Raw genomic sequence first — 14,940 nt, 5'->3', positions numbered from 1 at the left:
TGCCTTGCCTCCCTCGGAGGAATCCTGGGACAACTAAATGAGCTGCAACAGCTCAAAGTGCTCTGAAATCATTTCAACATCTTTATTAACAGAAGTTCAGGGCAGAGACTTACTCTATTCATAATGGCAGAGGCTGGTTTCACAAAGGGCTTGGAAAACTCATTGCTGCTTACAGGTGATCGTAGTAGAACAAGAACTCTTGAGAAAAATCATGTGTAAAAGCCAAATTTTCTAGCCTGTAATTAAAGTTTCACTTCTAAGCAGATTGCTAAAATTTTTAACCATTATGAATGCAGTCTTTTAAAAATGAGACACCTACCACCCTGACTACTTAAAGAAAATGCACTGAGGGGAGTGAAGTGAACAAGTGAAATAGGTGAGGAAACTTAAGAGGTAAAAACACCAATTTATCAAATAAATAAAAGCGGATTGGAAGAAAAGATAAATAACAAAATCTTTAAAAATATATCACAAGTTTGTAATATATAACATAGAAAATATACTCAATAATACTGGAATAACTTTTTATGGTGATAGTTGGTAACTAAAATTACTATGTACTGTATCAAATATTAAATCACTAATGATGTATACCAGAAACTAATAAAACATTATAAGCCAATCATACTTCAATTAAAAAATTTTTTTTAATTTTGCAATAAAAACTTACATATACTTAGAAGAAGTAAAGAAAATGGATTGAAAAGCATCAACCTCATTTATAACTCAAGGTCATCACGGTGAGTGTTACTAACACCTAATGGCTAACACGATGCTCTCAGGAACCAGCAGGGCGCATAGCAGGTCTGCTCTGCAGGTCCCCGTCCACTTGGCTCAGTGCCCCCTCCTCCTCTCCTTGTGTGGTCCTCAGTGGTAGCTCTCAGCCCACAGTATCTTTGCCATCATCAGCCAATCCTCAGCCTCCTGGGTTGAGCAGAAGTGAGGGACACATGGAAGAAAGGGTTGGGAAATAAAGGCAAGAGTCCACTGCAGCTCTCAGGGAACCAGCTGTGAGTCAAGGCACAAAGCCCACTGAGGGACTCTCAGAGGATTCTGTTTACTTCCTGGCCATCAGCTGAGCTCCAAAATGAAGATTTACACAAACATGTGCTTCCCAACCTCCACCTGGACCAGAGATCATCAGTAAAACCTCAGACAAAGGACAAGTGACCAGACAAGACCAGGCCACTTCTTAGGGTTCTGGGAAGAGGACATAATTCCCAGCCACTCCTCCCCTCTCAGAGGAAGGGACTGGGTGAACCCACTCTGGCTCTCTGAGGTCACCCCACTTACACACCAGCAGGTAGAGACCTCATCTCTCAGAGAGAAGCCCTGATGACCTGGAGAGGTGATCTCTGTGACTCAGGCCCAGGCAGAGACTTCAGGCTCCTCCTCTCCATGCTGAGGGCCCTGGGCAGGTAGGGACCTGTCCTCCCCACCTGTGGTCCCTGTGGAGGTGCACACAGAGGCCAGGGGTGCTGGGAACTTGCCGCCTGTTCTGTTCTAATTAGGGGTGACCTGTGCAGGCTCCACAGCATGGTACTTGTTTCTCTGAGCAGGAGAGATACTCCTCACTTCTCATAGGACAGAGGTTTTCATATCTCAAAATAGTAAAACCTAAAAGCCTCACCCTGGACTGGCATCATCCTTTTTCCCACTGGTGCCGCCAGGAGTACCTGGGAGGCCCTACTCGTGCTGTGGGTGGAAGGAGCACACTGCTTGGGATCACGGATGATCCACGGGGCATGCTGTGCACCCAAGGAATTGAAAGAAGGCTGGAGGTCAGCAAGGAAACACGTTTGTGTTTTACAGACTTCTGGATTGAGTTTACATCTTCCACTGTCTAAAATACAAAGACCAACAAGCAGTACAGATAGATCACAACATGGGAAGTTGCTTCATAAAATCAATTATTTAACTAACTAGCACTGCTAATAGATCTAGCAGTACTACCACACAGATGAGCCCCTACATTTACAGTCCTCTACTCCCCACTTCTCCACCATGACCACCCAACGACCAGACTCCTAAAAAGGGGTCAGGGCTTTACCAGTTGCACCTTATGCAGCCCCCAGGGGCCTTTCTGGACCCTCAGGTGGCTCAGATGGTAAACAGTCTGCCTCTAGGGCAAGAAACCTGGATTTGATCCCAGGGTCAGGAAGATCCCCTGGAGAAGGAAACAGCAACCCACTCCAGTATTCTCACCTGGAGAATTCCATGGGCAGAGGAGCCTGCTGGGCTACAGTCCATGGGGTAGTAAAGAGTCGGACACAACTGAGCAACTAACACTTTCACTTTCGGCAGGATGTATTCCAGGGGCTGGACAACTTTGAAACCAACACTCCCAGCACCACAGTGGGGCAGATTCGCTCTCAGGAAGAACTCCAGGTCCTGCAGGCTCTCCCTCTATGTCTGCTTCTCCCATGAGCTGCCGTAGCCAAGAACCAAAGCTCATATTAGGATGGAATCCATCCAAGGCTTAGCGACCCCACCCAAGGAGCCAACAGCCCAGGACAGCAAGAAAAACCAGCAGCTCAGTTCAAACCCAGCCACATGGGCTATGCTTTGAGACCCATTTGACTTTAAACTTCTTTAGCATCCAGTACCAAAGAGAAACTAGAGAACCAAGGACAGCAGAGAAAGACCTGCTCCTGATTTGATCCAACATTAAACCCAGAGGCCACTCATCCAACCCAGCACTTGGCATGAGCCACAGGCACACAGTGAGGCCCCAGGGTTTCTGGACAAGCAGAATTCATGAGAGCTCTGCTGTATGAGGTCAGTACATCCTGCACAAACAGGCCACACCAGCTTGACACCTGTGTATTTCAAACAGACGCTTACTGTGACTATGTGGAAATACCATCATTGGGACAGCTGCATACAGGACAAAGAAGGGCTAGGGAAGCCTGAAGGGTTCCTGTCCCCTCTCCCACCCCTGTCCCTCACAAGGCACTGCAGTACCTGGGTGGTCAGTGCCCTCTCAAAACTGGCACTCTGCCCCACACATCTGTCCCACCCTCTGGCACAACGCCCAATCCACTTCTATCATCAACAAGAATCCCATCTCCCAGAACCATCCAGTCACCTGTGAGCTGACAGATTCTCTGTCTCTCCAGTTGTGTGGGTGGACTTCACCATCCCAGCTGCCCAATGCCTGCAGTGCCCTTCAGTCCAGCACAGCCTTTAAACGAGAGCCATGATGCCCACCTGTAAACCACCTGACCCACTCACCTCACCCCAACACAGTGGACTGAGGACAGCTCACAGCTTCTTCACCTAAAACAACCCTTTCACAGCAACTGCATCTTCTATCCCTCCTACTCTCACACACTCACAGGCTGCCTGTGTCCCTAAGGCAGCACTAAAGGACCACGGAGAGCACGAGCCACCCAGGTGGTTCTGCAGCAAACCCCCAGCAGGCTCAGCCACAACAGGGGGCTGAAGGCACTGTGTCCCCAGGTGGACTGTCCTCTGGGGGATCTTGACCCAGGATCTTCAGGGTCATGGAGGTTACTGACCTCACAACTTTCTGCCTTTAGTTTTCCCTGCACATTCCCTCCTCCACCCTCTGCCAATGCCAGGTTACCAAGATCCCCCTTCAACCAGCAAACCACCCCCACAGCCAGGATGGAAACCAGCATGGAGGGTGCACAGAATTCATGGTGAAGTTGAAGCTCCTCCCAAGTAGGGGTCTGGCCTGGATGACCTGGCCTATGGGGAGGAGGCACCCTAGGGAAGGGTATGTCAGGGACACCCCAGGGAAGAGCTCTTGGGTGCTCTGGCAGCTCCAGCCCAGATGCAAGGCCCCAAGTTCTGTTCCACAGGAACGGAATGATCCTTTCTTAGAAAGCATTTATCAGATGTGACCTTGAAAAGTCAACAATTACTTGCTGAGCAGCTGTAAAATGTCTTAACATTATTCTGGACTCGACTCCAAGTTTGAGTGAGTAACAGTTGCTCAGTCGTGTCCAACTCTTTGCAATCCCCTGGACTGGAGCATGCCAGGCTCCTCTGTTCATGGGATTCTCCAGGAAAGAATACTGGAATGGATTGCCATTTCCTTCTCCAGGGTATCTTCCTGACCCAGGGATTCAACATGGGTCTCCTGAATTGCAGGCAGATTCTTCTGAGCACCAGGGAAGCCTACTATTAAGAGATATTTCTAAGTATAAGGGCAGGTCAATTTAAAAAGTATCAGAAGATATGTGTTTGACTTTATCTTACAATCTATAGGCAATACATTAGAATATGTAATGAATCCATACACCTTTTCCAAAGGAATACCCAAGACAGAAGCAGCAATAAAGTTATAAATGACAGTTATCAATCAGATGAAATTATTTAGATGAAGCTTGTCTCTCTCGAAGAGATGGGGACTGGGCAAGTGGTCAGGAAGGAAATACAATCTGCTTTGAACTTTGTATGAAAAATAATGTTCAGTTCCATGTTGTTGAACATAGGTCTGTTGTTGCCACATAAATCCTCTACTTCAAATTACTGTCTGAATGCTTTATTAAAACTCTGCTTCTGGCCTTTGTTTTAGAATCTTTTACCTTTGTTGCCATTTCCTGATCGCTGTTCTCTGAATTTACTTCCTCCAAACCATAGGACACTATTTCCTGAGGTTGTAAGATCTTCTTTTGGTCAAGGATCACTCACTATTTATATTGAGCACCAAAAACATCCTAACATGGCATAAAATGTCTTTCCAGTGCTGCTATCCTTTCATTACCCATGTTTTAATCACTTAAAAGAAAAATAGTAGTCTCCAGAGGTCAAGTCCTTTAAGAATCTGTCTATTCTAAAGATAAATACAACTGCTGATCTACATCATGATTTCTAGATGAGATTTACCCTTAGACCTTAAACAACTGTCCTCTCCCCGCCTCAGTCCATCCATCTCAGGACTGACCCACATATACTCAAAATCAATGCACTGTATGGAAAAGCTTTTACCTCAAGACATGTTAACATTCCCAAAACTAAGTAGGATTTCCCATAGCACTTTACAATCGCTTTCATTAAAGAAGGCTCCCGAGCATCCTCCTGGGCTCTCAACATTTCTTGATCCCAGTACCTGCGAAGAGAGACAAAGCACAGTGAGGACCAGCCCTGCCACAGGAAAACAGGGGAGGGGACAGAGCAGAGGACAAGCCTTCAATACAGGGCACTCTGCGGCTGCCCATAGATGCTGGCTAACTGCTTGCAGGGCTCCCGAAAGATGAGCAGTGCAGACTCTGAAGCACCAGGAAAAGCACCAGACCAGGTCTTCAGAGAAAAGTCCCAGATTCTAGAAACAAGATCCTGCTAAGCTTTGCTGAACTCACAGGTCATGAGCAGCTCAGAAGGTCAGACACTGTCCTCCAGGGACCCACCTCTCGGGACAGAGCTAGGTCTCCAGGGCCATGGCTGTGGGCTCCCTGCACGTCCACTCACACAGGGAACACAGGCTCCCCCAGCCTCCAAAGTGGGCTGAGCCCGGGGTCAGCGTGAAGGGGTGAGGGTTCAGTGTCAGGGAAGGAGGCTCAGAAGACCCCGGAGGAAGCAAAGGCCCCTCCCCACAAGCCTTTAGCCCCATGGAGAAATTCTCAGTCTTCTAACCGTACTCCCTGCTGCCTGTGCTCACCCTTGCAGCTCTTCTCCAAGGTGCTGGGAGCGATCTTCCGGAAGCACTGAGTACATGTCATCTTCTTCTAATTTCCGTTTATGACCAATTTTAAACAAGGGGTTTAGCCACCTGTTAAACATTAAAAGGATAGTGACATATATTCCAATTACATATCTTTAATTAGAATCCTACATTCATGGACATTGTTTAAAAGAAGTCTACATTTTAACTATACAAAGATGTAGGGAGAAAATTAGACATATGCTTACAAACACATATATTAGGGTGTCGATAAGTCACTCTGGCTTACACAGAATAAAACTTAACTAAAATACCCTGTTTGTGGTCTACTGAACATACATTGCAAGTGAAGTGAAGTCGCTCAGTCATATCCGACTCTTTCCGACCCACTGAACTGTAGCCCACTAGGCTCCTCTGTCCATGGGATTCTCCAGGCAAGGATACTGGAGTGGGTTGCCATTTCCTTCTCCAGGGGATCTTCTTGGCTCAGGGATCGAACCCATGTCTATTGCACTGGCAGATGGATTCTTTAGCACTGAGCCACCAGGGAAGCCCACCAAACTCAAGAATGCCTCAGTCACATTCACGTAAGACGCAACCTTGCGGTCTCATGACCTCCTTAGTTCAGCTAATAACACAAAAGAAATTTTGCAGGGAATCACATTACAATACACCACCCTGAGTCCAACAGGCTCTGGACCCTGACCTGCTTACAGCCCTGTCAGACTCCCCTCACATGAGCCTCTTTCTGACCCCAACCGTCTGAAGATGTCCTAAAGATAAGTAGCATCTTTCCAACTAAAATGAATACATTGATTTTTCTTATAGTCCTCCCTATAATTGAAGCAGAAATTGCTAGACAGTGTAAGACTTTTTTAATTTCAATTTTTTTAATTCCTTTTTTAATTTCAATTTTTCTCTTCTCAAGTAAGCATCTCACTCTGTGCTCCAATTTCCAGGCATTCAGAGAAATCCCTTCCTGGTCTGGAAGGTCATAAAACATTCAGACCCAGGACAAGACAATTATTAACTGCTGTCCAGTTTATCAAGAGAAACCTCCAAGAAGACCATTAGCACTTAAAACATACATTTGGTCCCTAAATAATGGTCTGGAGTCTTGAGAAAGGGTCGAGGGATGGCGTTGCAATGTCTAGAGAAACTGAGAAACTAGGCTTCCAAGAAAGCCATAAAATCGACAAATGACATTGTGATGTTTACATTAATTGGTCAAAAATGACGTATATTGAAGTCATGAATCAACCCAAAATGTATAGATCAATACTAGAAAAGATATAAAACTGCTATAATCCTTGTCTTTTGGGGGCCCTTCACCCCCTCTCAGAGTCTATGCTGAGGATTTTGTATCTCTATCTTTTAAAATAAACTTTGCCTCTGTGTTTGCGAGTTCCCCGGAATTCATTCTTAGGCTTCCTGAACAGAACTCAGGTTTCACGTTTCATTATCACTTCCTGGCCAATTAATTTCTTTTCAAATGTAACAAAAGACTTTCATAAGGGCTGAAATTTTACTGACTGTGGGGTCTGCCACCTTCAGCCTCAATCAGGGAATAAATATAGCTCCCATACTTTCAGGGAACTCCACTAACAGCTGAGAACATCACCAAATTACCGTTCAATCCCTTCACACCAGGCTTCTGCCCAGGGACATCAAAATTACCCCCATTGCCACCCCACCCCAGCAAAGGAGTATGTGTTAGTCAAATCCCTATTTTCTTGGGACCCAACCAATATTTCTGATGAGCCCTCCACCTCCAGACATGACTGACTCTAGATACAGACCATGCCCAAGGGCTCTGGGAACAGGATCATACCAAGCCTGTGGGGGTCTGGTCTGTGGCAGCAGTATCCTGGATGGAAGGGCACCACCATTAGTCTAAACATGACTCAAGAAAACCCAAACACAGTGTGCCCCTGAGGGTCCTCGAGGCCCCTGGGGCAAGGACCACCCACATTGGGCCATCAACTGTCTCCAAGAAAACTCTACTAGTGGATACTGGGATATAAGAGGTGCACACCCCAGTCCAGGTCACATTCAGATTTCAATTACAATCACCCCACCTCCCATCCAAATGGAGCCATTCATCTAGTCAGGAGGGAGCTGGACTGGACTGGTAATGGAAGGAGTTGTCGCCCCTGTAGCATCCTTAGTGAGCCTAGCAACGAGGAACAATTTATAAAGCCAAAGCTACTAAAAAAACAAAAATAACAAAAAAGTGCACTCGAACATTGGCCTGGGCAACTAAAGAACCCAGCTCTAACTTTAGAAAGATGAAATTTTCACTGGGCCTCTGGTCCACATGACAACGACCACTGCATAGCTCCTGATTACCTTCTGGCTGATCAAGGAGGAGTTTGTGCCCTTGCAACTATTTCCTGTTGTTTCTATGTTAACATAAGTGGTCAAGTAGAAGACAGTGTAACCTGACTATTAGAGAAGGCTGCTTGCAGACAGAGACACTTTTATGTGGAATGCAAGTAAAGGGTATAAATGAACTCTTTAAAAAATAGACTTAGAGTCACAGATGCAGGGGAAAAAAGCTATGGTTACCAGAGGGTGACAGGAGGGACAAATTGGGGCACTGGGATTGACATACACACACTATAATATATAAAACAGATAACTAAGAAGGACCTACTGTATAGCACAGAGAACTCTATTCTATACTTTGTAATGGCCTACATAGGAAAAGAATCTAAAAAAGAGTGTGTATATGTTTATGTGTAAGAGATTCACTTTGCTGTAGAGCAGAAACTAACACATTATTAATCAACTATACTCCAATAAAAATTCAAAGAGAAAGTCGCTTGATCCAATACTCAGAAGGGCCCTGACTGAACAAATCTGGGACAGTATCAAAAGGGTAATCTCAAAACTTCCTGGGCTTCTGCCATTCTTAGGACCCCTTACAATTAGTCTCCTCCTGCTTTTTGGTCTGTGTATCCCCAACTGTCTCATTAGTTTTATCTGGTCTTTATCTGGATGTGAGAATTGGAACTTTAGCCAGATGACAAACATATTTATTTTAGCTATCCACTCCACTCCAGTATTCTTGCTTGGAGAATCCCATGGAGAGAAGAGCCTGGCAGGCTACAGTCCGTGGGATCACGAAGAGTTGGATATGACTGAGTGACTAACTCTTTCACTTTCACTTCCTGATTTTGTCTGAGTCTCAGGCTCAAATGAGGAAGTTACAGAGAAAAATAAAAACTGGTTAGAACTAGCTAGGCCCAAAATTGGACAAGGACATGGCAACCCACTCCAGCACTCTTGCCTGGGGATTTCCACAGACAGAGGACCTGGAGGGCTACATTCCACGGGATCGCAAAGAGTTGGACACGACTGTGTGACTAACTTTCACTTTCAGGTCCAAAATGGTGAAAAACCTAACGTCCCCTAGACCCTGAGCCTCATTTATGCATTCACTGTAATATATTAGTATGCTAAATGTCATACTCACCAGTGCCGTGACAGCTGACCATGGTCATGACAACAACCCACACAAGGACTAAAAATGAGTGTTTCCTCAATTTTAGGTCCAAACCACACCCTTATTCTCAGATAAGTCATGAATATTCCTCCCTTTCTTGATTCAATTTCCTTGCTTTTACCTTGACCAAATTGGGTTGAGAAGTTGATTTGTGAACTAAGCTCTCGCTTCTCCATTCTTTGGTCATTGAATAAAACTTGTGCTGTTCCAGTCTCACCATCAATTTAGTTATTGGCTGCGGGAATCTGAGTGGAAAAGCAACCTCTTCAGCCAAGAAAAGGAGTCTTAGCCTGGGCTCAGGAGCCCAGCACAAGGCGGGAGACATCAGTTACATATACAAGGAACACCGTCTTCAGAGCCAGACTGCTTGACTTGGGATCCTGCTCCATTACTTACTGGCTGTGTGGCGGTAAGCGACTTACTCAACCTCTCTGCTTCAGTGCCTTCAGGTATAAAATAAGCAGTAATAGTGCCTTTCCCTCCAGCAGGAAAACTGGAAATGGGTGCCTACCCAAATCAATGAAAAGTCCTCACCTTCTCATTTCCAGGCACATACACTTTGAAAATTCACAAACAGAAGGCGTTTGGAAAGTTCCTTGCCCTGCGTGAAGTTAAGGACAATTTTTTTCTACCTTATTATTTACAGTAACCACACCCATATTCCTTCTTCTAGGCTCCTCTTTCCTTAAGGGCCACCAAATGGCCAAGAGATGAAGCTACACACACTAAATACACCACCATCAAAACAAGCAGAGGAGCTCCCAATCCCTGGAGATCCCCCAGGCTGTCCCATAAAAGAAGGAAATACTAGAAATTTGGGAAATATAAATGGGTTAGGGTCCAGAAATAAAACAACTAGTAATCATCCAAGTGTGATTAAAGCCCAAAGGTTCAGGACCACATAGTTAGTGGCCCAGCTACCACATGGAACACTTCAGTTAAGAGCTGCAACTCTCTGAGCTGTTTTTCATCTGTGTGTTTCCTCTGGGCTCAGGGACCCTTCAGTGGTTTCAGGACCAAATGATTCCTGGGCAGGACCACCTGCATCAAGACCACGCACTGCTTCTCTGAAGTCTAGAGATTGGGAAAGACCTCACAGGCTTCAGGGACTCTATCTCCAGAGTGATTCTCAAAGGTGGAAGTGGAGATATCCACAATAAGGAAAGGGGCTGATCAAATAAATCCTCCAGTCCTGACTGTGTTCCAGGCAAAAGCAAAACGTGTTCAAGAACAGTGTTCCCAATCATTAAGTAAAAAACCTTTCATTTTTTTACCCACATGAAATTTGCCACAACTAGGAACCAGGTTATACAGTGAGAGCCACACAGGGAGAAAGGGAGAGGGAAAGAAATACATGGTCATAGACATGGGGGCAGAGGGAACCCAGTGGAGCTGGAACACCCTGTCGCACAGGGCATGTGGGAAAAGGTGGGGACATTACTGAAAGAAGCAAAGAAGCTGGAGCACTGAAGAACTGTGGTGCTGGAGAAGATTTCTGAGAGTCCCTTGGACAGCAAGGAGATCAAACCAGTCAATCTTAAAAGGAAATCAACCCTGAATGTTCTTTGGAAGGACTGATGCTGAAGCTGAAACTCCAGTATTTTGGTCATCTGATGCAAACAGATGACTCACTGGAAAAGGGTCTGATGCTGGGAAAGATTAAGGGCAAGAGAAGAGGGTGTCAGAGAATGAGATATATAGATGACATCACAGATGCAATGGACATGAACTTGGGCAAACTCCGGAGATGATGAGGGACAGAGACCGGCAGTGCTGCCATCACGGGGTTGCAAAGCCACAGGACTGAACGACTGAACAACAACAACGGTCCAGGGCACTATTCGATAAAGGAAGTTGTTCATAAGCTGCTTGCTTGGGGCTGGGGACGGGGGTAGGGGGTGGGGGTATGACGCTTCAGTTCAGAAGTGGGAATTCCTGAGCAGTTCAGGGGAAGCCTGTGAGAGTAGAGGCGGGTGTTCAGTGCATTTCCCTCTGGTCTGTGATTCCCCCTAGGCAGCCTTCTAGCTTCCTATTTTCTGGCCCTGGAGGGGCTGCCAGCGGCAAGGCACGGAGACCCTGTATCTCAGCCACCAGGTCACCGGGTCCCCTCCCCACCCCTGCTCCCCACTTCCTTGCCCAGTCGTGCTCCGCCTTCCCAGGGTGCAGAGGGGGAGCAGGACAGCATTGGGAGGGTCCACACTTGTTTCCGAAAGGCGCGGCAGCGAGGGCGCCGCGACTACCGCGTATCACGGCCGGGGAGCGCTCACCAGAAGAACAGGCGCGAGCAGAGGTTCGCTTTCTGCAGCGGGTTGGGCTTCACCTTCGGGTACAGCAGCGGCATCGTGCCGGCCGGCGCGGGAGTGGAGCGGCGCTGCGCTGCTCTGTGGGAGGTGAGGCTCCCGCTGCTCCTGGAGGCGACCGCGGGGATGTTGGAGACCAGTCCGCCTTCAGGGTCTGCTGGGCGGGCCCTGAGAACAACAGGCATCTGGGGGTGGAGCACCCACCGCCCGCCAGGTCTCCGCCTCCCGGGACTGCGCAACCTCCCGCGTCGCCTTCGGGTCACCGGCTCTGCGCTGCTGTCACGGCTCTGGGAGAAGTAGGGCCGTGTGTCGGGGGCTGAAGGACGAAGAGGCCGTCAGGCCAAAGCTTCCAAGAGCCACAAGCAAGTGGGAAGCAAGGGCCCCGGCTCTTTGATGGAGGAGGGTAGGCGGACCGGACAGCACAAACAAACCAGCTCCAAGGATCCCACCTGGCTGCAAACTCTGCTGAAACTCCTATTCTGAGCCCAGGGGCTCACCCAGAAGGCGAAGAGGGGAGGCTCAGGCTCTGCCCTCCTCTGCTGCTCCGAAGCTCCCCATGGGCTGCAGGGAAGGCCTGGAGAAAGCTGGCAGAAGGCATGATCAGCCCATATGAGATGTCCTGTGGCATCTCACACGTTGCATTATGAGGGAACCTCTGTGAGCTTTTTGTTGCCCTCTTAGATTGGGAAAGGGGAGTCTGGGGGGAGAAAAACTGCCTCCTAATTTCTTTCATCATGCTTTCAAAACTTAGATAAGTAAGAGTGACATATGTCACAAAATACATTTCTGGGGACCTTACCTCAGTTTCAACTCTAACAATGTCCTGGTCAGGAAGGTATTATCCCCATCCTACAGATGAGAAAGGTGAGGCTCAAGGACAGCCCTTGTCCAAGTTTGGGGTTCAGCATGGTTGTCTCACTGGTACATGGATAGTGTGTGTGAAAAGTGCCTAGAATATGCTGTGTGAATGAATGAATGACTGCAGGACTGAATGAACAAAATCTCGGGCTCCTACTCAGAAGTGTTTAGTTACCAGCTCAACAGGTTCTCTTCCCTTCTACTCTAAATGAAGAAATATCAAAATGTAGGCACTTTCAACAAGATCACCATATTATTCTTTAATAATTTCTTATATACCTTGGCTAAGATTGGTGTTATTAATGATGGCTTTTAGCTTCAGTTATGCAAGATGAAAAGGTAAGTTCTAGAACACCGGTGTACAGCAATGTGATAATATTGCTGTGTACCTTTAATTTGCTTAAAGAGTAGTAGTTCTCAACATAAAAAAGAAAAAAAAAAAAGACAGAAAAATGGAAAAAGTGTGAAGTAATGGACATGTTGATTGGCTTGGTTGTGATAGCTTATGGTGAATGGTGTCAAATTTGTGATCTCCAAAGTAGATTTAGCTTCGGGCCAGGGACCAGGCTTGATCACTCAAGAGCTTTTGGGTAGCAGAGTTTTATTAAAGGGACAGAGAAATCTTCTGACATAGACATCAGAAGGGGGATGGGGGCGGGGGATGGAGAGTGCCCCCACTAGGTAGTCTTATCAAGGCCTTATATATTTTACTAGACCCACTCCCACAACACACATTTGAAGATGACAGGATTAGTCAGAAAGTTCTCAAGAAGGAGAAACATGTCCTGGAGCAAGCTACATTGTTATATTGACTACCACAAAGTGATGTAGGAAAAAAAAGTTTGTCTTTTGAGCCCCAGACCCCTTTCTTCTTCTTGAGGGCTCCAGACCCCTTTCTCCTCCTCAGGGACCCTGGACTTCTTAGCAACCTACCTAGGAGTTAACTCTCTCAGTTGTGATGAATATTTCACAATGTATATGTAAATCAAGTCAACATGTTGAACATCTAAATATATATACTATTTGTCAATTATACCTTAATGCCAGAGGGAAGATTGATTTTAAAGAAACCTTTAATGTATTCAGACTTTTTTTTATGAGTCAAACATATAAGAATGGCAAGGTGTTGATAATTTTGTATTGATGGGCATGATGAGAATTTATTACACCATTTTCTTGATATTTCATGCATGTTTGAAATTTTCTGTTGCAAAAAAGAAGAATGATTAGAGCTGAAAATTTTAATTTTTCAATTACCTACCTTTCTTGTGTTAGCTTTCTCTCAGATAATGCAATCCACAATGTATGGTACCAGACTTGTCCTGATTTACAGTCCTCTTTTACATTCCCTACATTTTCCAGTGTTGTAAACACTCAGCAACTAGTTCTACTTCAAAAATAAAGGAATTGGTTGCTGCAGTTGGAAGTCTGTCAGACTGCCCTAGACTGTTCCGTCTGGTCCCCACAACTATCTCAGGACCATAATTAGCCATCTCCAAACTGACCAATACATTCAGTCCCTTTAGCTTCTGCTGTCTTTTTATTTGTTTTTTTTTTTTTTTTTTTTTAACTAAGATCTTTTGAAACTTCTTAGTATCCTCTTCTGGACATAAAACCCTTGAATGTGATCTACTTCATGAAAAGAAATCATCCTCACATTTCAGAACTTTGTTACTAGTAATGAATTACTTCTGTCACTTCCCACTGGCTCTCAGACATACTTGCATTATGACACTTTTACAGAGAGTTCTGGTATAAAAACTTAAACAAAACTCTGTATTTTCTGCCAATATATTCTATGTGATCTCCCTTTAAGATGTTATAATAATAATGGAACCTTGAGTTATTTTGTTTTCAGTTCATCGGAAACACTAGTCCATTACTGAGATGAGTTGTCCAGAAACTGTTAAGAGTTGATAAAGATGTCCTGGGAAAAGAATATACCTAAAAAATTGAAATTCCTATTTTCATTAGGCTCACAATCTAGAAAAAGAATAGGTAAAATGGAAATTTCAGCAAAAGAATAAAAAATAATAAAATAACACAAACACATTCATTCTTACCCTGATAAATTAAGGATGTTTTGTGATGCTGCTGGCGCTGATTGTGTCACACATATTCACCCTGCAAATGTTTTTCAGCGAAATAAAGAGGCCTAATAGTCATTAAAAAAACAAACAAACAAACAAAAAAAAAAACAGAAAAACCAGAATACCCCATCCTAATGAAGGCAAAGTCTGATAGGCACTGTAGTATATTATTGGCAAAATATAAATTAGAATAGTTTTTTCACAAAATAATCTAACAATGTTTATTTTTAAGAGCCTTAAAAATGTTCATTCTTTGCGACTCAATAAGATTTCCACTTTGAAGATGAAGAAGATAAAAAGTCAGCTATAGCCAGCTATTTATGTACAAATACTCAAACAGTAAATAATCTTCCTGCAATGCAGGACACCAGGATTCAATACCTGGATCAGGAAGGTCTCGTGGAGAAGGAAATGGCAACCAACTCCAGGAAGTAAGTACTCTTGCCTGGAGAATTCCATGGACAGAGGAACCTGGCAGGGTATAGTTCATGGGATCACAGAGTCGGACATGACTGAGCGACTAACTCTCACTTTCATGTTTCTCAGAGCAGT

General features: G+C 45.2%; 1 protein-coding gene across 1 annotated transcript in view; it reads right to left on the bottom strand.

Moving 5' to 3' along the window:
• The window catches only part of LOC617079 (ATP-binding cassette transporter C4-like), a gene marked incomplete at its 3' end in the record, with an annotated part of 38,157 nt that extends 24,907 nt beyond the window's left edge, over positions 1–13,250 (bottom strand). Inside the window, 3 exon segments of the mRNA XM_024989089.2 lie at positions 4,960–5,080; positions 5,630–5,740; positions 11,408–13,250. Of these exon segments, the coding sequence (XP_024844857.2) occupies positions 4,960–5,080; positions 5,630–5,740; positions 11,408–11,625 (450 nt within the window).
• Positions 13,251–14,940: the final 1,690 nt, after the last annotated feature.

The sequence above is a fragment of the Bos taurus genome, unplaced genomic scaffold, assembly GCF_002263795.3.
Source record: "Bos taurus isolate L1 Dominette 01449 registration number 42190680 breed Hereford unplaced genomic scaffold, ARS-UCD2.0 Leftover_ScbfJmS_2057, whole genome shotgun sequence".
In the NCBI taxonomy this organism is placed as follows: Eukaryota; Metazoa; Chordata; class Mammalia; order Artiodactyla; family Bovidae; genus Bos; species Bos taurus.
The sequence above is the reverse complement of the archived record's forward strand: the minus strand, read 5'-3'. Positions and strand labels throughout refer to the sequence as shown.